This window comes from Doryrhamphus excisus, chromosome 16, assembly GCF_030265055.1.
Source record: "Doryrhamphus excisus isolate RoL2022-K1 chromosome 16, RoL_Dexc_1.0, whole genome shotgun sequence".
Lineage (NCBI taxonomy): Eukaryota > Metazoa > Chordata > Actinopteri > Syngnathiformes > Syngnathidae > Doryrhamphus > Doryrhamphus excisus.
Genome location: NC_080481.1, coordinates 8,615,729 through 8,635,566, shown reverse-complemented (window position 1 = coordinate 8,635,566; position 19,838 = coordinate 8,615,729). Strand labels below are relative to the sequence as shown.

General features: G+C 46.1%; 1 protein-coding gene across 2 annotated transcripts in view; it reads left to right on the top strand.

Moving 5' to 3' along the window:
* The window catches only part of nrp2a (neuropilin 2a), a 53,246-nt gene extending 34,341 nt beyond the window's left edge, over positions 1 to 18,905 (top strand). The window contains exons 9-18 of one of the 2 annotated variants that reach the window (XM_058051073.1): positions 1,544 to 1,719; positions 3,097 to 3,276; positions 3,366 to 3,510; positions 7,251 to 7,328; positions 7,403 to 7,507; positions 10,347 to 10,612; positions 10,843 to 10,939; positions 12,045 to 12,077; positions 16,788 to 16,850; positions 16,923 to 18,905. In XM_058051073.1, coding sequence (XP_057907056.1) covers positions 1,544 to 1,719; positions 3,097 to 3,276; positions 3,366 to 3,510; positions 7,251 to 7,328; positions 7,403 to 7,507; positions 10,347 to 10,612; positions 10,843 to 10,939; positions 12,045 to 12,077; positions 16,788 to 16,850; positions 16,923 to 17,227 — 1,448 coding nt within the window. In that variant the 3' untranslated portion in view covers positions 17,228 to 18,905. The other variant, XM_058051074.1, reaches the window with a different exon arrangement.
* The last annotated feature ends 933 nt before the right edge of the window (positions 18,906 to 19,838 follow it).

Sequence of the window (19,838 nt, the reverse complement as noted above, 5' to 3'; positions counted from 1 at the left end):
CCTGAATTACTAGTATAAGTATGTGTATCAATGCGCCAAGAAAAGAAGTTTACTAATATTTGACAAATAATAGGTCACATTCAACCATTTATTCATTCATTTACTTTTGAAAAAAGTGCAAACCGTGATGTAGCGAGGGACGACTATGTAATGGTAACCTAAAAATGCTCGGAATAATTGTCATTTTTAATGGTATTTCCAGTATGAGCCCAAATGTGGATATGTTGGTGTGGTTGAAAAAAGAGGTAGCTAAATATAAGCTCAACTTAAACATCCAAAGAAAAGAATTCCCTGAACCATGAAAAGTAGAAACACTCGCACACATTTAGGTTGTCTCACACTCCCGTGCCATATTTTAAACATAGTGCGCCTCAGGCTAATGAAAGGGAAGTTGTTTTATTTTTTATCCTTCCATCCAGAGACTTCACTTGTGTCATTTGCCTTTCTCACATTCTCTCTGAGCTCACGCGCTCTTTCTCCAGACGGCACTCGTTTTCCCTCTCGCGGTTGTAGATACGTTTTTGATGTGTCCTCCATCCACCGTGAGCGCTACTCGATCTGGAAATGAGTAGCCATCAATCTTTCATGGCCGCCTCTGCGTCCGTACAAGGCAAACTGTGATCCACTTCAGCCTTAAGCGCTGCGAGTGAAATAACTATTAGCTCTCACAGCACAGGTACATCCACGCGCAGCAGGCTTTCCAAATATAGCAGGCAGCCTCAAACGTATGCTCACCCTTTGAAATGCACACAGACACCACCCACACACACACACACACACGAATAAACTTCCTGTGCCTTTTATGCATTATTCATTTCTTCTTCTTTTGCAGTGACATAACGTCATGAAACTTTGATCTGTGCTCTCTTAAACCGTCAGCACCGCTAACATCTCACTTCCTTTTGCCCTTTCTGGCTTCCTGTGTTTTTCATCCTCTTCCTCCCATAGCCTTCCCTCTCTCCCGCCGCTTGTCGCTGCTGGAGTCTCATCCCCACATCCCGGCTTCCCCCACCACACACAGACACACTCAGACATACGCACACTCTCTGTGTTCTACTTCTTAACGCCCCAAATTATATCTTTCTTATCCCATTAATCCTTATTTCTCCCTCTTGTGGCACTTGCCTGCCAACAACTGAATGAGTTTTGTTCCCGTGTGTGTGTGTGTGTGTGGTTGTGTAAAAGAGATGATTGATGCCATCCTGAATAAGACATTTAAAATACCACGAGGTGTAAAATGCAAAGTAAGCCAATGCAGCAGAGCAAACATGTACTCATCCCACTAATAAACGCTAATTGCATTTTAAACATAAAGAGTAGACACAGAGCTTTCCCGCTCTTACTGTCAGCTGGCGCTTCTGCTCCTCTTATCTCCTATTGCTTAGTGGCCAGTAGAGTCGTCCTGTGGGGAGCTCAACAGCTCCCAGGTGGGAATATGTGTAACAACGTGAGAATATGTGTCAGGTCATGGCTCAAACATGTCCGGCCGCCCTCCTGACGTGAAGGTGAAAGTAATTTTTGGCCTTTTGCTCTCCCACCACAGATGCTCCGTGCTCCAACCTGCAGGGCCTGCTGTCTGGCCTGCTGCCTGACGCGCAGATCTCTGCCTCATCCAGCAGGGACATGGTGTGGAACCCCGCCGCGGCCCGCTTGGTGGCCAGTCGCTCCGGCTGGTTTCCCTCCCCTGCGCAGCCCCTCGCTGGAGAGGAGTGGCTTCAGGTACTGTAAGATATGAATTGAGATGAGTTTAGATGTTTGATCCGACGGCTCCTGAGGTATTCCCAGGCCAGTTGAGACACATAGGCTCTCTAACGTGTCCTGGGTCTTACCCAAGACCTTCTACTGGTTGGACGTGCCCTGAACACCTCTCCAGACACATTCGTTTAAGACATGAAATAACATCCTTATAGTCACCTTTACCCAGGGTTCAATTCCACCCTCGGCCATCTCTGTGTGGAGTTTGCATGTTCTCCCCGTGCATGCGTGGGTTTTCTCCGGGTCCTCCGGTTTCCTCCCACATTCCAAAAACATGCTAGGTTAATTGGCCACTCCAAATTGTCCATAGGTATGAATGTGAGTGTGAATGGTTGTATGTCTATATGTGCCCTGTGATTGGCTGGCGACCAGTCCAGGGTGTACCCCGCCTCTCGCCCAAAGACAGCTGGGATAGGCTCCAGCACCCCCGCGACCCTTGTGAGGAAAAAGCGGTAGAAAATGAATGAATGAATGAATAGTCACCTTTACAATCCTATTATTCTTTGTTTACACCACATTGTTCATGCGCCGGCTACAGGATCACTGCAGGGACAAAGAAACGGCCATGACTTAAGCTTAGCATACTAGCGAGCTAACTAGTTAGCTACCAATGTATTTATTATTTTAAACTTAAGAAACAGTTTCAAACTGATGTAAAAACCTACCACTTCCACACGGAATGGGAGGAGAGCTCTATCATGATGGACATGCAATGGCTGACCACATGCAGTGTTAAGGTAATGTGATGTTTCATCACTGTTTTGTGTCATTACTGATGCCTAGTGACCCGAATACTACATATTTCAAGATATTTTTTTACTTTTGGACATTACGATGTACAATGTAGCAAGAGACAACTGTATTTGCATTACTCCAATACATGCATCTAACTCAGTGGTTTCAATTATTTTCTGTCATGCCCCCACTGGGGGACAGAAATGTCTTCAAAATTCTGCACAGGGTCCCAGTTTGGCCAGGGGCAGCCGTGCCCCCAAATTGACAACTACCCCTACTCCCAAATAGAGTTTTTTTTTTACTTGCACGAGCCATCTCATGTGTCTGAATTCTGTTCCCAACGTTCATGCATTGTAATAAATATAAACTAATATAAAAATGCTGTGATATGTTACAACAAATCCACTCTGCACCCAAATTTAATGGGTTCTTCATTGGTCCATATCTAATCCCTCCATAAAGGAATTGGTTATGAAGTTTTTGCTCCTCATCCTTCCTCGCAAATAAACAAACTTTAAAGCATAATCTCCCCTGCAGAGGTAATTATACAAGATGCTAGAGGACCATGAAAGCAATTTTTTTTCTTTCATCCTCAAATGCTTCCAGGTGGACCTGGGTGTGCCCAAAACAGTGCGTGGAGTCATCACCCAGGGAGCGAGAGGGGGAGATGCAGGAAGTGGAGGAACTACGGAGAACCGGGCTTTCGTCAGGAAGTACAAGGTTGCTTACAGCCTGAATGGAAAGGAGTGGAATTTCATCATGGACCGAAAGACCAGCCTGCCCAAGGTGGGTGCCCAAGAGGACAGCAGCAGGAGCGATGCTCCTCTTTTTCAGATATATGTTCTTCCTCTACATTACATTGTGTGTTTGTGCAGATTTTCGAGGGGAACACACACTATGACACACCAGAGCTGCGGCACTTTGAGGAGACGGTGGCCCAGTACGTCAGATTGTACCCCGAACGCTGGTCTCCAGCAGGGATTGGGATGAGAGTGGAGATTCTTGGCTGTGACCTTCCAGGTAGGGGAATTGTTGTACAGATCGGAATAAGCTTTGTTGGCAAAATATGCTTACACAGTTCAATTTTACATTAGCTATCAATGTAAATGTCACACTTGGGATGTGGGACTTCAGCAGCGTTTCTTTTTCAATTGTTTCACCTGGAGAGCAAAACGGAGTTGCAAGCTTCTAGAAACACGTGTTATCACCAGGAGGGGAGTGGACAGGGTTTGGTTTACAGGAATGCATTCCCAAGTAGAACTTTCAACGGGGTCTGTTTTCCAGATGTGTGTGGCACACACACAACGGTACACACATGCACACCCAGATACATGCTCATACATCTCATAGCACAAGCACACATGTGGACTTTCACTGTTCACCACTCCCTTGGAGCCTGAGCAGGATGACTGATGCAGCATAACGCCGGCAAACATGTCATAAACGTTCAGGACTCACATCAAGCACAGCGCTGAGAGACATACGCTCATACATACATTTTACACAAATGTGGTTTATTTTTTTGTATTTGGGGTTGATTACGCGACTCGTGGGGTTTTTAGCACAGATCACTTTCGCATTTTGGTGGAGAAATGTGTCACAGACATCTAATGTCAAGGGTTGCACGTTCCAAAATCAGCGGGAACACTGGATGGCTGCTGACAGCCTGTAAATCCTCCACTTCCCCTCATCCATATCCTTCACCTCTGTCCTCTGTTATGCCTTCTTAAGTTTCGCTTTGTTTCATATTTTTTGACCTGGAGCCTCTAACGCCTGGTGCATTGGGAAGGTGGATCCTGTGAGGCTGGAGTAGAATAAGATCCTTCTCACTATCCCAACACATGGTTTGCACTTCTTTCTCCCCCGAGGTCCCATGCGTGGGTTCATGAATGTTATTCTTCTTCTTCCCCTCTCATCGCCGATACATCTCACTCACGCACACACACACGCGTCACTGCTTTTGCAATTGTGCTTAAAATGCATGAGGATGCTTGAGTCTGAGGAAAGGACGCACATACAGTACGGGCCTGTGAATTAACATCATGAGACACATTTTGGTCTTCTGTAATGGCAAGCTGTTCACTAATTACTAATGCAGAACACTCTGCAAGCATTAAAAACTGTTGTGCTTGTGGAGAAGACATCCTGGGCTTTGTACTGGTGTGTTTTATGGTGACGCTTGTCAAATGAAATGGACAATCTTTCCCCCACAAAACGTTTATGGGCACGGGAGAAGTGTTTAATCAGTACAGGTGTTCCTAGAGTTCCGTATGAGTTCCGTTCCTAGCGTGTGATGTAAGTTCACTTTTGGTATAAATCTGATCCGATACCTTATACCTGTTGTTCGTTTTGTACCACCTCTTTTCCCTGCACTCCTTTTTTCTTCTTGTCTATCCCCTCCTGCTCCGGTCAAGGAATCCGACTTATCATGTTTGGGTCTGGAATGATTAACTGTGATAAACTAATTCCAGTCCTTCACTGTTCTTATAAAACTGACAACAAATACATCAGTGTAGGTGTATACTGTATGTGCACCAATTGATTATTTGTGTGCACCAACGGTCTACCCTCAGTCCGCCTCTAAGCCCGAGTGTCTCATCCCTTGCATGATAATGGCTCGCATCATCAGACACATTATGTAAGACAACACTTGACTGCAGAAGGACTTTCTCTGCACTGCAGAAGCCCACGTACAGCTTGTGATGTGACATAGCCCTTGTTCGCATCAACGAGGAGGGCTCAGGGCAAGGTAGGCGGGTCACGTACCTTAATGCGTGTTCTGCGGGTTTGCACGTAAACATCCACATGCACACAATCACACGAGTCGGTCTCATTCCCATTGCCCATGACACTCCTGTCACACCCTGGAAAGGTCAACACATTTACACTGTGACCTTTGAAAGCACTGAGCTCTCAGGAGCTGGCGAGAATCTTAATAGACTGGATTGTGTGTTTAGATGCACACATGGGAATGTGTGTGTGTGTGTGTTTGTGCCAGAGAGCGGGTAATGATTTGATTTATTCCAATAGTTACACAGGATTAAAAACAGCAAACACTCAAAATGTGAGGCAGAACGACGCTGTTGCTTTTGAATGCTTCCTGCCTTACCTTCTCGGCATGCTCGCCGATAAGACTCTCGTTAGGTGGTTAATGACTGGCGTAAAGGACGGGACATTAATGCAGCGTTAATGTCAGGAACCCTCGCCAGCTGCGGCGACGCTTTCATGTCAGCCATTCCTGCAGCTGGGAAGCGGTCACGCTCCATTCCACGGGAAGTTCTTTTAAGTAGACCAATTGTGTGTCACGCGGCGTTTGTTACGCTCGGTGTCTGTAATGGTCATTAAAGGATGTCGGTAGGAGGCCACTAATTGGCAACAACATTAGGTACCAATGCATGTAACTGAGTACAACCACAGCAATAAACATATTGGTAAATCGATACTGGATCACAAATGTGCAGGGATCCACTGTATGTGTACATGCACAAGCGTCTCTGACAGCGAGTGAGCAGTCCCAGAGTGCGATCATCCTGTCCAAGGTCAAGGGGAGTTTGTTTTACTCATTCATCCATCACACAGGCACCAGACATCGTGTGTGTGTCTTTCTGTTTGGCCGTGTGCGCATGTGAGTCTACAGTTAAACACAACACGGCGCCCTTAGGTGTTCCGGGGGTACCGATGCCTGCCTCTGACATAATGAGTTACATTTAAATTCAGCGCCATGGGATGAGAAGAATCCCTCTAAACTTCAGTTTATAGTTTGAAACATCCTCTCAAAGGAGATGATCTGCAGGGGAAAGCATGTGGAAAATTGCTGCTCCCTGCTATACATTATAATGAAAACCACCACCCAAAAAAAGTGCATGTTATTTGTGCCACACGAGTGCTTTGCCAGGACTAGTTGCCAGGCAACCAACACAGAAACCAGGAAGGGACCGCTGACAGCCAAGAAATAATCTGACACATATCCCATTGTAATACCCTCAATTGTATTTCTCGCTTTGGTTTTGGGTGTGGGTTAAAGAAACTAGCCCTAAGACGTGAATGAGTACACTTTAAGCATGGTGGTTGGAGATCTTTAGTTGGTTACAAGCCATTTGGCACTTGGCAAAAAAGATTAGATTAGATTAGATTAGATTCAACTTTATTGTTATTGCTCATGTCACTGGTACAGGGCAACAAAATGCAGTTAGCATCCAACCAGAAGTGCAATTTTATAAGTATCTTAGTAGTAAGTAAATGTGGAAAAAATGGACAGATCTACAAACTATAACAGGCTATGACTATAATACAGTGAGGATATGTACAGGGATATAAATGACTATAATATGGCTATTGCAGATTATACAGATTATAAACAGTATGTACAGTATGGATGTGACAATATATAATAACAGTAATATGTACAGTATTGCAATGAAGTGACTAGAGTATGGCTATTGCAGATTATATAAATTATAAACAGTATGATCTATGAATGCAACAACATACGTATAACGGTAAAATGTACAATAGTGCAATGAATTGGGATGGGGGGGGGCATAGGTCAGCGGGGGGATGTAAGTAGTGGAAGGGGTGGGCAATGGGGGGCAGAGTTCAACAAGGAGACAGCTGTTGGGAAAAAGCTGTTCCTGAACCTGGTGGTTCTTGTCCGTAAGCTCCTAAGTACTGATTGTCCAAAATTGTCACGATGTGTGAGGATGCATCTGAGGATGGTTCAGTACCAGCATTAGTGACCTGAGCTGTGCTTATCCTTGCAGAAATCACAACGCCGGCAGACACAGCCACGCCTACATATCCTGCAGGAGCCCAGACCACCACTTTCCCCGCATCCACAGGTAAGACCAGCAAACTGGGTTTGAAAAAAAAGCTGTATGACTCACTGCTTGTTGCTCACCTCTCTGCTCCACAGTCGCCACCTCTCCGCCAGCTGACGGCGTGTGTGACTTTGAGCACGGTCTATGTGGGTGGACACACGACCCGAGCGCCCCCCTCCTCTGGTCCTTGCACAGCCACGGTGAGTGTCATCATAAATCAGCACCGATGCCCGCGCGGCTGTCAAGGAGCTGATGGTTTTTCACTGTCAGTCTACAAGAACACGATGTGGTCCAGCAGCTCACAATGAGAGCCGACAACTGTTGGCCTGTCCTGTGTTTCTGTTTACTGCAGAGCTTTTATACGTGCAACTGCAGGGAAAATCCTATTTGGCCACAGAAGATTGCACAAGCAGCAATGCATTAAAGTCTAGTTTATCACTCTCACTGAGTCTAGACGTGATAGGGTTTCATACAATTAAATGGAGTCTCACTCCTGGATGCCTTGCACAACGTGCACAAGATAATTCCTTCAGTTGCGGTCTCACTTGGACACACATACATATGTGAGGCTGCAGCCGTTACAAGGGGTTAAGCCCCCGCAGGAGAGAACATTCCAAAGGAGAGCGGTGCTACCTCGGGCAGAGTGATGCTGTGTACACTTCCAACCACTTAGACATGTATGAAGAAATGATTCCCTCTCTTTTCTACATATGAGAAGATCAAAAGTGCCGCTTTTGGCTTGATATTAAACGCTGCGGAAGACGAGTCCTTCTGGGTGGAAGCTGTTTTTTCTTCTTTCTCTAAAGCATTGCTTTTTATACGGAGCCTCGGGATGCTTGGACCAACCTTGTTTTAAAATTCATTCTCTTCATGAAAGATTCATCTTCTCTCCATCTGGGGAGAATTAAACATCTTTTCTCGTCAATGGTGTGATATCACCTGGATCGTGTTCACCTCATCTCAAAGCAGCGGAGTGACGTTTTCTTCCAGCGTGACCTATTGAGCACCGCACCTCTTTGACAAGGAACTTCAAAGGAGTGTCTTTCATTGCCGTCGCTTGCGAACGTTCTGTTCGGATTAGTCCGGTCGGGGCTGTCATGCAATCATTTCCAGCCCAAACACAAGAACCACGGCCGCCTTTGATTTCCTGCAGGTGACAAAGGTCAGAAATTCGAGCCAGAGCGGGATCGTTATTTCACTGCTGTCAAATCATCTTCGGGATCGTGTTCCTCTCACCTCTCCTCACCTAAAAGTAGTTGTGGGGCAAGAAGATGCACACACACACGCAAGTCTGGGGGGGGGGTTAGCTGTGATGGTGTCCCCCCCCCTCCAGATACTGCCTGGCTTGTCTGCAGAAGAAGAAAAAAATGCGCACACAGTGAAAAGGTTATCAGTCCAGTTGCTCAAGACCCTGAGCTGAGTCTCGTTGAAAACATCCACTTTCATTCTGGCGGTAATGCAAAACAGATGTTGCCTTTAGAGAGAAGACGTTGTTGCTGGGAAAACACACACACACGTGTGCATGCTTGAATTGTCCTACTTCTTCTCGGGGATGAGAACGTGTTGTGCTATTCATTCTGTGCTATGACAAATGTAGTTTGGTTTTCATAGGATGACGTCGCACTTTTGGATAGCCAAAAGACCCCTCTTATAAGACCTCTTTTATACTGTTATTGTTAAAGGGGAACTATTATGCTCATTTTTCCACGCTTTGTATTGAGTTGTGGCCTACAGAGCAGCTACACACAATAAACACTTTCAAGATCTTCCAGAATCTGCACCTATTCCAGCTGTATTTCCACCCACAACCCACCTCCGGGCACGCCCAATCCACTGTGAGTGGCCACCGACTACTAACAAACCCCACTTTCTAATCTATTGGCTATATAAGTTGATAATAAATTAATAAATAAAGTTTAACTATACCGTGTATGAACTCAAACAGTCGTCTCGCTGCAGACAGGTTAGCGTCGTTAGCGCTTCCATCTCACGTTCCCCATGACGACACTTGTGACGTTAACTTTATATGTACTCTACTTCCTTGTGTTTCCTGCATGTAAAACTATAATTATTCTCTAAAAATGCGTTTGTGTTAATATTTTGGGTGCCTGGAACAGATTAAACGGATTTGCATGATTTCTTATGGGAAAAATATGTTCTGTCTGACCTTTTGGAACAGATTAATGACGAAAAAGGATCATCGTATAACTGCTGTGCTTGCTGTCTTGGCGATGATATCTTTACTCGTTTGAAAACATCCATAGATGGATGCGCAAGATAAATTAAGTCTTTAAATGCAGACTTAATATCTGTACCTCCCCCCCCCCACACACACACACATACTGCATACATCTTCACACTTTGATTCGTGATAACCGTGTATTCATTTAGAGAATTACTCCCACAACCCCACTTAGCAAACTAGCCGTGTACAGCAGGCTCACTAATCTCCCTTTCAACGTGCCAGCGAAGAACCCTTGGAAGTGAGTGAAAAAATATGGGGCCTCACAATGTGCCGGACTTTTCCATAGTTGAAGTCATCAAACTGCTCGCCGATGAAGACTGATTGCCCCCGGGGGTCTTTGGATGGTTGTGCTGTGTGAGAATGGAGCTATTATTTACATGTCTATTGTTTGGAGGGTTCCTGTTCTTGTTCCTGTTTGTGACTAATGATTAGTGTCCTTTGTTGCGCTTGTCGGTGATCGTGTGAAAAGTATTGCCGGGCCTCTCTTTGATTATGATAATAATTTCATATCTCGACAGTTTGTGCCACACACTTGTGCCTACTTTTCATGGCGCCCTGGGACTTGAATGAATAAAAATGAAAAGTCAGTTTCATTTCTGAGTAGCAACAAAAGTCACCTGTGGGAACACGGACTTAATTGAAACAGCTTTGTTACATTTTACGGCAGCCTTTCAGCTTGATTCCCTGTAATTGACTTTGTCGGGCGTTCGCCACCATGTCTTCCGCTCATGCATTTTGCATACAGAGTTAATATTAGAATCATAAATCATCAAAATAATCTCCCTCTTCTGCAGAGCTCAACAGTCATCTATACATCGAGGCCAGCCCGAAGACGGAGCAGCAGCTAGCCCGCCTCCTCAGCCCCACGGTGGCGGCCGACACCGGGCCCGTGTGCCTCCTCTTTTCCTACCAAATATGGGGGGAGGCTCAGGGTCACCTGAGGGTCCTGCTACGGGACGCCCACAATGAGGAGACCCTTCTGTGGACCCTGAAAGATGACCAAGGCCCAGTGTGGAAGGAGGGCCGCACCATTCTACCTCGCTCACCTAAAGAATACCAGGTAGAGATGAACCTCTGGAAAACCTCGCTAGATGGGACTCGAAACGATGTTGCATGATTGTTTAGAGATGCATTTTTTAGATGCCATCACACTGATGTTCTCATAAAATAGTAAGTCGCTTGCAAGCGAGGAGAAAGATGATTGCGGGGATGAGTTGTAGCTTTGAAATGGCAAGTACTCAACTAAGTTTTCATCTGGTCTCCCTCCCTCCCTCCTCCTCTGCTGCTTAGGTTGTGATGGAGGGCTTCTTCATGCATGGCACCAGAGGACACGTCTGGATCGACAACATCCACATGAGCCCCGGGACGCCGCTGGAGGAGTGTACACGTAAGTGGCACAAACCGCAGCCGTCATGCGCCGTTTGCTGTCACAACCGTCATCCTCTTCTTCGCTACTTAGACCTCTTAACGGCATCGGTAATGCACATCAAGTATAAACACCCCCACCGCGCTTCGTTCCAAGACACCCACCCGGTACATAGATGAAAGCCACAAAGCCAGCGAAGGCGGGGCATTCTAAACTCCTCCACACAAAAAAGAAAGAAGAATAGGAAAAGTAGGCCATAAACGCCCTGTGGGCCCCCGCGATGCTAATCTATGTTTCATTAGATTTCTATTCTTCTTTCTCTCCTCCCTCCATCTCTTGTGCGCGCAAGCCGGTCGTATTTGTAAACAGAGCTTTTCCCGGGCTGTCAAAGGGAATTACTCGACAGGCTGTTTCCAAAGTAAATTTCGGAGCGGCTGGCGCGAGCCGAGAGCCGGCACAGCCTCCTTAATCTGGCCAGAGTCTGGCTTTTGAGAGGGTCTTAAGCAGATCAGAGACCAAGCTGGAGGTGCGGTGCTAGAAACCTGTAGTCATCGTTTCTGCCTTACGCCGGACCACAGCAGAGGAGGGGGAGGCGGGATCTTGTGTGTGTGTGTGTGTGTTGTACGTCTTGAGAGAGTCTAACAGCTCAGCAGTTATGAAGGCAAAGATGACAGCCAAGCTGAGCTCCCACAGCATGCTGGGGTTCTGCTTATCACCCAACACGGTGGAATTTTTCACAGTACGTTCCTGCCAAACGCCGCCAGTTCCCATGAATATCTCTCGTACATACACGTGCCGCATCTTTGTGTTTGCATTCCATGCAGTCAAAGTGAAGGTTCTGCCCAAACAACCCCTTCGCAGTTGAACTGGACTCGGATAAACAACATGACGTGCATGCAGACTCGCTGCTAATTCCCGCTTAGACAAATTGCTTTCTCACAACAGAGCCAAGTAAATGCCACAATACTGTCGAAGGAATTACGTGAAAATTTCCTCAGGAGGAGTTTGATAGTCTTGTGACATTTATGTGACATTTGGCTGACTTTTCTGTGGTGTGTAAAGTTATCTAACAATTCTCTCTCTTGCTCCTCCTCCTCGTTGCTGCGGACTCTGAATGTCCTCGCAGAACCCATCAACGCCTTCTCTCCAGATATGACAGGTGAGTGTATGATGTCATGATGTCACTTCCTCACTGGTCTTGCTGCTCCTGCTTGTTGGTATGCACCAGGCTGTGGGGGTTTTTGCTTGGCGGCACCAAAACGTCTCAGCCACCGCAAACTATCCCGTGGCCGACTTGCCCTGCAGGAGTGTCCATATCACCCCAACAAATCCAAAACACAGCGCTAATGAATGGCAGATTATGTTAGCTAGATGGAAAATGGATTATTGTCGCTGTGCAAACAGAGGACTGTTTGCAAAAGAGCAAATGTTGCGTGAAAGGAGTGAAACCTCACACAGTCAGATATGAGAAAAGAGCTCCTTCATATTCTCACTTTCAGGCTCACTCACACAGCCTGAAGGCTTTTAAATAACTGTCTGCCTCATGAAAAATATTTAGAACATCCTGCGGGACTCTGTGAGATTGATGTTTGTGCTCTGGCATCTCATAATGTCCTCCAATAAGATAAGAGCTTGGCTGTTTTCCTGCAAATATGAAGGCTATTCTACGCCTTCTATTTCCTTCACGTACGCACACAGCAAGCACCGGTGTCCCTCCGCTCACCAACTCTCCTAATGAATGTGCACAGAAGCGGCATGCAACGTTTCCCGCTGTAATTAAAAATCAGCTCCGCTTCTCTCCTCCGAGTTCACCGTGATGCTCCGCAGGTCTTTTCATTTCTCACAGTCAGGTCTGGCTCATGCTTGTGAGCTTAATTTCTTCCCAAACGTCCCTGGATTGTAGATTTCTGCGGTAGTAGAGACTTCTTGGAAGGTGCTTAGTCGGTTCTTACCAAGAAGCGGGGACGGGAGTTGAATCTCGGGGCAGCTTTGTGGAGGAGAGGACTGGCCTGGAGGGGGGATGCATGAGAAGAAAGGAGAAGCGACGTGGACGCTATGCTTGAAATCTGCCAAGACAAGCCAGTTCAATAGGAAATCCAGTCAAACTTGGGCTGCACTTGTGTGATGTATGTGTGAGTCTTGCATGGAGATGCTCACGAAGAAGAAGCTCCTTCAGTGTGTGTGTGTGTGTGTGTGTGTGCTTTTCCAACTAATTATTTCAACTTTCCTTTCACACCAAGTCATGTCATTGAGAGTCACGATTGGACCGTTTCCAAACCTGTCATTGATCTTGGTGTGAAAACGTGTCCTCCAACCCAAAGATGCATTTAAGCACATGGATGCATTCGGATATTTTGTTGTTTCTTTCACTCAGCATGCTTGTGCATGCTCAAGTGCACGCCTCCTGTTTGTGTTTTGAAGACCAATAGGGATAGAAAATGAAATGTAGCGCCACTCCTCTTTTCCTGCTGGCCAATTATTCTGTATCTCTCCACCAGGGGGAGGTATTCCCGTTCCTCCCTTTCCCATCCACTGGTATTACATTATGGCCGCCGGGGGCGCCCTCCTCCTCCTGGCGGTGGCCATCTTGGTCAGGGCTCTCTGTTGCTGCAGACGACACCTGGCCACCAAGAAGAGCCAGCAGTCAGTGGCCTATCACAGCTCTTCGCAATGCTTCCAGTACTCAAACTGGTCCTCCAGTATGGCCGCCCCTGGGGTGGAGCCAGTCTTGACAGTGAGGTTGGACAGCCGGGACCGACACCGTACCCTCTGCTGAAAAGAGTGACTGAGGATGCCTACATGTGATGTCAGTGGTATCAAGCCACTCTACCGACTCAGCCAAAAAAATTGGATGTCGCTTTGGTTGCTTGTTTGCCTCTTTCCGTTGAGGAGTTTGATATTGACATGTCACACGATGACGCAAGGACTTAAGTTGGACTGGCTTATTTATGACCTCATTGGCTGCTCTCCGGTCCCTCAGAACCCAGACAGCGCTCCTGGAACTTAACACCCCCCACCACCACTACCACACACACACACACAGACAGGTGGTCCAGGTTTAGCCAGGAAGAGCTGCCAAAGCGCCAGCAAAAACAAGACCCCCGAGACAGGAGGATGAAATCTGGCTGTAGAAGTGAACACTGCTTTTGCTTGGACTGTGGCCTGTTGGGGTGTTGGGCGGGAAGGCGCTCAATTATCCTTTCCAAGCGAGCATGTGCACATATAAGAAATGAAGAAATGCAAATCAATCACACTTGAAGTCTGGCGTTACAAGTGGCGATAACCAGATTGCTTGATGGAGGGACTCGTCCTCTCCTCATAACGCGTCAGTCAGTGATGGATGCAGACGTCTTCAGCACTCACTTTTCCTGCTCGTATTCTCCGTCGTAATAAAGCATTTTGCCCCTCTCCCATTTACGTTTCGCACCACCCACTCGCGTTGTTCAGCTCCCATCTTCAGTCGCCCAGATGAAAGCCGCCGAACTCGGAGCCAAGTGGGTGTTTCCACCAGGAATGTGTGCTGGCTTGTAAATAGACGGAGCTGACTACTTTCATCTCTTTCGTGATGCTCGCACCTATGAATCCAACAGTACCATGTAAAACAGCTGCTCGCAAGTCTTAGACCAAAGTCATGTTGTAAAGTAGTACCTTGGTTATTAATCCTCTGCAAAGGATCCGTCTAAAAATGAATCGTTCGAAAACTAAAACTATTCTTCCCATAGAAAACAACATCCCAAAACACTGCATATACATACAATGCATATACAGTCGTCCCTCGCTACATTGAGGTTGGAAAATTGACTCCTCATTCAAATCACGTTCAAAAATGAATAAATGAATAATTAATTTTGTGGTTGATTACGGCCTGTTAATCGTCAAAAATATTGAAAGACAAAGTATACAAGGTATTCTGGTCTCCATTAATCATTGTTACATTGATGAGACATTTCATTACTTTCACACTGCGTGGAGTCAGCTGTGGAATGTTTGACATGACAGAGTAGGAAAAAAAACTCTCCTCCCATTCCATGCGGAAGTGGTACGATTTTACTTCCTACTTTGCCCTGCTTCTTTTTTTAAAGTTCAGCATAACTAAATTGGAGAGGTTAACTAGTTAGCTTTGTTTGGTTACTGAAGTCGGTATAAAGATATGCGGGCAAACAAACTAATTTGTCGAATATTGTCATTTGAGTATGCCAAATGAATGAGCCTCACGGGATACCAGAGTATTTGTTGTGTATACTAAGTGTTTCCAGATTTGATGTTGGGTGTGATATGTTAAGAGAGACCATTCTCAAAGCCCAAAACAACATGAAGCATACTTAAGATAGGCAGGTTGGTAAACAAGGATGTTATACTAGTTGTCACATATCAGAGCAATTTGACCAGTAAATGCAGATGAAGCCGGAACTACGGCACGGCTAATAGCCATGGCTAAGTAAAGTAGCAAAAGAATCCAAAGTACACACTTCCCTCTCAGCATCCACCACCAACCACTCAGGCAACAAAACAAGACAAGGTTTCTATTGTGTGCAAAAATCTGGCATTGTCACCTTCTCGCTTGCCACTCAGCAGGATGCACGTTGCCGCATTCACTGGCGGGGCGCTTTGTTTTCCTTCCAGAGTGGTTTTGACTGATATTGTGCTTTTAAATCAACACGCGGAGGAAGGAGTGGACACCTGGGTTGACGCTGTTCTGCTGCAAGCCTCCAATATTTTTTAATTAGTTAATGGACAGATAACATTTATTAAGGCTGCGGTAAGCACTTTTTTTTCCTCCCATCCACTGCACCTCCACCTTCCTGGAGCCTGCCAAGATGAGTTGCCCTGGAAACGGTGCTAAAAAGGCCATTGGCCATAGCAGCCCTTCGGATTGAGACGTGTGCCTTGCCAAGCAGTTACTCTCATTGCTGAACGCTTGCCAACCACAGCGAGCGCACAACACACACTTTCACAAAAAGTCTTCACTTACCTAATACACAGCTCTTAAACGTGATAGTTTGGATGATTTTTAAAGGAGGCTTTATTATCTCATGACGCGTTTGCATCTTTAATCACTGAGAATGAAGTCTTATAAGGTCACTGTGCTACATGATGACTGTGTTTGACAGCAATGTACCATAATGATATTTCTCTAATTAATAAAGTCATATTTTTATACAATTCTATGTGCCGCTCGTGTTTGCACCTGTTTTGGGGGTGTGCAACAGTGTTTACACACTATGGACAAATGTATGGGGTCACCATGACATTGCATCTGCCCTTCAGCTGGGAAGACTTTAAATATGATTTTGGGGCGGGGAGGATGTAAGAACTGGCGCTGTAAGATGACATGAAGATTTAGGAGCAACTAATTGGTCAAGTGGGGGTATAAGCATTTGCCAGACGTAGGGCACCACCATTTTGCACAACGAATGTGCATCCCTGCCAAGAGGCATAGTCAAAAACGATCAGTTCATGGTTATGTAATGGTACAGCTGCTGCCTTTTAGGGGTTGGACGCCAGCCCTGAAAAGTTGTAATTTTATTTAATTTTGTAAAATATTGAATTTTGCACTAAAAATAATGTATTGAACAATTAGTTTGCCGTGTATTTACGTCGAACTAAATTCAGCTCCAAGTCAAATCAGATGAAAGTAGCTTGGAATGGGTCAGTTAGGTCTAGAGATGTGACCGTAGCTGCCCAGTGCCCCAGAATTCCAGGCGGTGCTCCAATTAGGGGCGGGGTGCTCCACATAAAATTCCGCTTCAGGCCCCAATTTGTCATCTGGGTGTAAGTCAGTACTCAGTACTCCATGTAGGGTGTGTTTATAGGAAAGTGGTGTCTGGATTGGTGTCAATGCAACATTTCGTGTGCTTCTCTTGAACAGTTAAAACACCTCATCAGTTTGGAGATGGACGACTTGTCAGTGGCAAAGAACCCCTTGGTGGAGGTAAGCAACAACAACAAACATCGCCATTTTTGTTTTGCGATTGTTTCAATTCACACACTCATCTTGGCCCAGGTTTACAGTTTCCGGAGTGGAACACAGCGTCGCCATCATTAGAGCCTCCAGTGACGCTGGTATCAGACAAGGACAACTCCTGGTTATACGCCTTGGACCCCATTCTGGTCACCATCATCGTCATGAGTTCCCTGGGTGTCCTGCTGGGGGCGGTGTGCGCCGGCCTCCTCCTCTACTGCACCTGCTCCTACGGCGGCCTGTCCTCGCGCTCGTCCACCACGCTGGAGAACTACAACTTTGAACTGTACGACGGCCTCAAGCACAAAGTCAAACTGAACCAGCAGCGGTGCTGCACCGAGGCGTGAAGCCAGGGGGGGAGGGAGGGTGAATGACAGCGTCCATTTTGTGAAAACCTCTCACTATCTTCTTCATTTCTGCCTGGTTCATCTTGGTGTCAGCTGACTTCCTCAAGGAGACAGATGGACACATGCATCGGTTGGCTCAAGTGAGCACTGCCTTCCTGTTGGGGCGGGGGAGTCAAATACGTATGTGGCGAAAGCACCAATGTGAGAAAAACGGATGAACTGCTCCACTGCAAGGCCTCAGACATATAAATATCTACACATATCAACTTGAAATCCCTGCCCCGCTATAAGAGAACTGTTTTTCGAGTGGGTTATGGATTTGTAAGAGGTCTTGTTTTCAAAGTGCACATATTTGTGTTGGAAAGGTGGTAGGTTAGGGACATGCTTCTTAGCGAGCATCTTTTTTGGATCACACGTGTTGGCCTAGAACTTAGCTCCTCTGTCTGGCCCGTTTTTGTTCCGTTGTGGACTCGGCTTCTTATCGGGCTCGCCCTTCCTCTTCATTGGTGTCTGTGGTATTTTTAGTCACTGACGTCCCTCAACTTTGTCTTTCTGCACTCGCTTTCTTTTTAATGTTTCTCTTCTGGCCTGTGGCCAGCGTGTGACTGCAAATAGTAGAGAAAGTGGATGTGGGAGGGGGGGCATTTTAAGTCGTTCTTTTAATAACAGGGAGATTTATGGTCATTGGAAATTGTTCTTTGGAGAGAAGGTCATGTTTACATTGTACTTAATGTAGAAAGGTCAAGGAGCTTTGGCGGGTGCAACCTATGGATTGCTGCTGTGGGCAGGGATTGGCGACTGCGGAGGAAAGGAAAACAAAGAGAACCAGAGAGAGGCCCGTAAGTGACGGAACACGCCGCCTCTCTCTGGAGCGACATTGTCCCTCTGTGCCAAAGACGAGACACCAGAAAGGGCTCGTCTCAGCGGAACGACTGCACGCCACAGGACACACGTCAAGCCTTAAACTGAAAACATTGAAGCAGCGTTGAGGAGGAGACACCCAGAAGATAGAGCATCTCACTTCGGAGCAGAGAAGCCATCATTAGAAGGACCTATTCTGCACGCATAAACATGCATTGCACCGACCTCAAACACATGGCCGTTATGGCCGACTGTTTTTTTTTTCAGCTCTCACTTTTTACAGCAGACGAAGAGACGGCGAGAAATGATTGAATTCTTTTTGATGTTAATTCTAAAGCAACACCGCCGTGATTGGCATGTATATGTGTGCAGACCACCGAGAGACACTTAACACTTGAAACCGAGGCTGCTACTGAGATCCCTGAGGTTTAAAGTTGATTAAGTCCGCAATTTACACAAACACACTCAACGTTTCATCCCCCATCAAACACACACACACACGCCCTCTCAGAGGCCCACATTTCTGGACCCCACTGACTCTCTTCCAAGTGCCTTGGAGCCTCGGTGAGCCAGCTTGCCTTTGGGCCAGTTTCAGGCAGTCATGTGACAATGAGAGTGACCGGAATAGCGCCCCCTTTGGCTTGGGAGGACCAAACAACACGAAAGAACAAGACCCCTCTTGCACTGCTCGGACTGCTGCTGCTGTTGTTGTTGTTGTTGTTTCAAAGGGGTCTTTGTACAGAAATGCTCTTTTTATGATTGTTCTAATTATTGTTATGATTATTTAATAAAGGATTTATACCAAAATGTAGGGCGAACATATTTGCATTACCAAAAGCCCAACAACTAGATAATTCGGGCCATGTGATTTCCGTGTTAACGGAATCTACTAGCTAGTTGTCGGGAAACTCACTTCTTATGGAGTGTGAATGGAAGCTAGCGGGGTTAGCTTAGTTTAGCAGTGCATGTTAGCGTGGCTGCGTGTGTTTACATTACACCGTGTCATGTTTTACCGCTTGTTATTGTTATTGCATCTTAACCATCAACAGATATTCTCAGGTAAGCGATAATTGTGAAGATTCTGGAAGTACTAGAAAGCTTTCTGTTGTGTGTAGCTGCACTATAGGAGTCCACAATTCAGTACAAAGGCCATAATAGGTCCCCTTTAAACTCAAAAAACAAGAAGATTGACTTCTTGGTTATTTTTGGCTCAATTTTTGGTCAATTTAATGGTCAGTCAGGACAGGACGTGCTGAGAAAACAAGACGGTCACCCAATGAATATAATATAATATAACTAATATCTCCACATCTCTCATTTCGCTGCAGACTTCTAAAACAAAACTTTAATCGCACCAAAACTTATGTTGTTGCTCTATCACATACAGGACGCTAACAGCCAGTCTTGGCTTTTAATCTCCCCATGAAGTCCTATTAGTCTGGACCTCTGGTGGCCCTCATTTAGGAGCTCCTACATCAAAGTGCCGGGCATCTCTGCACCCCCACCCCCAACGACCAACACACACACACACACACACAGTATACACCGTACCATGCAATTACTCTGCTTTTCTTTTCTCCAGTGTGCAAAGTCTCCCACACACGCTTCCATTTATCCACACAGGCTTTGCTCACCTAAAAGCAAAGCTTGTTAGCAAACACAGCACAGACTGTCAGATCCTCCGTGTGATTTTCTTTTGTGGACGCCTGGAAGGCAGCAGATTTTGTGCGCCGAGCTCATGGGAGGAGAT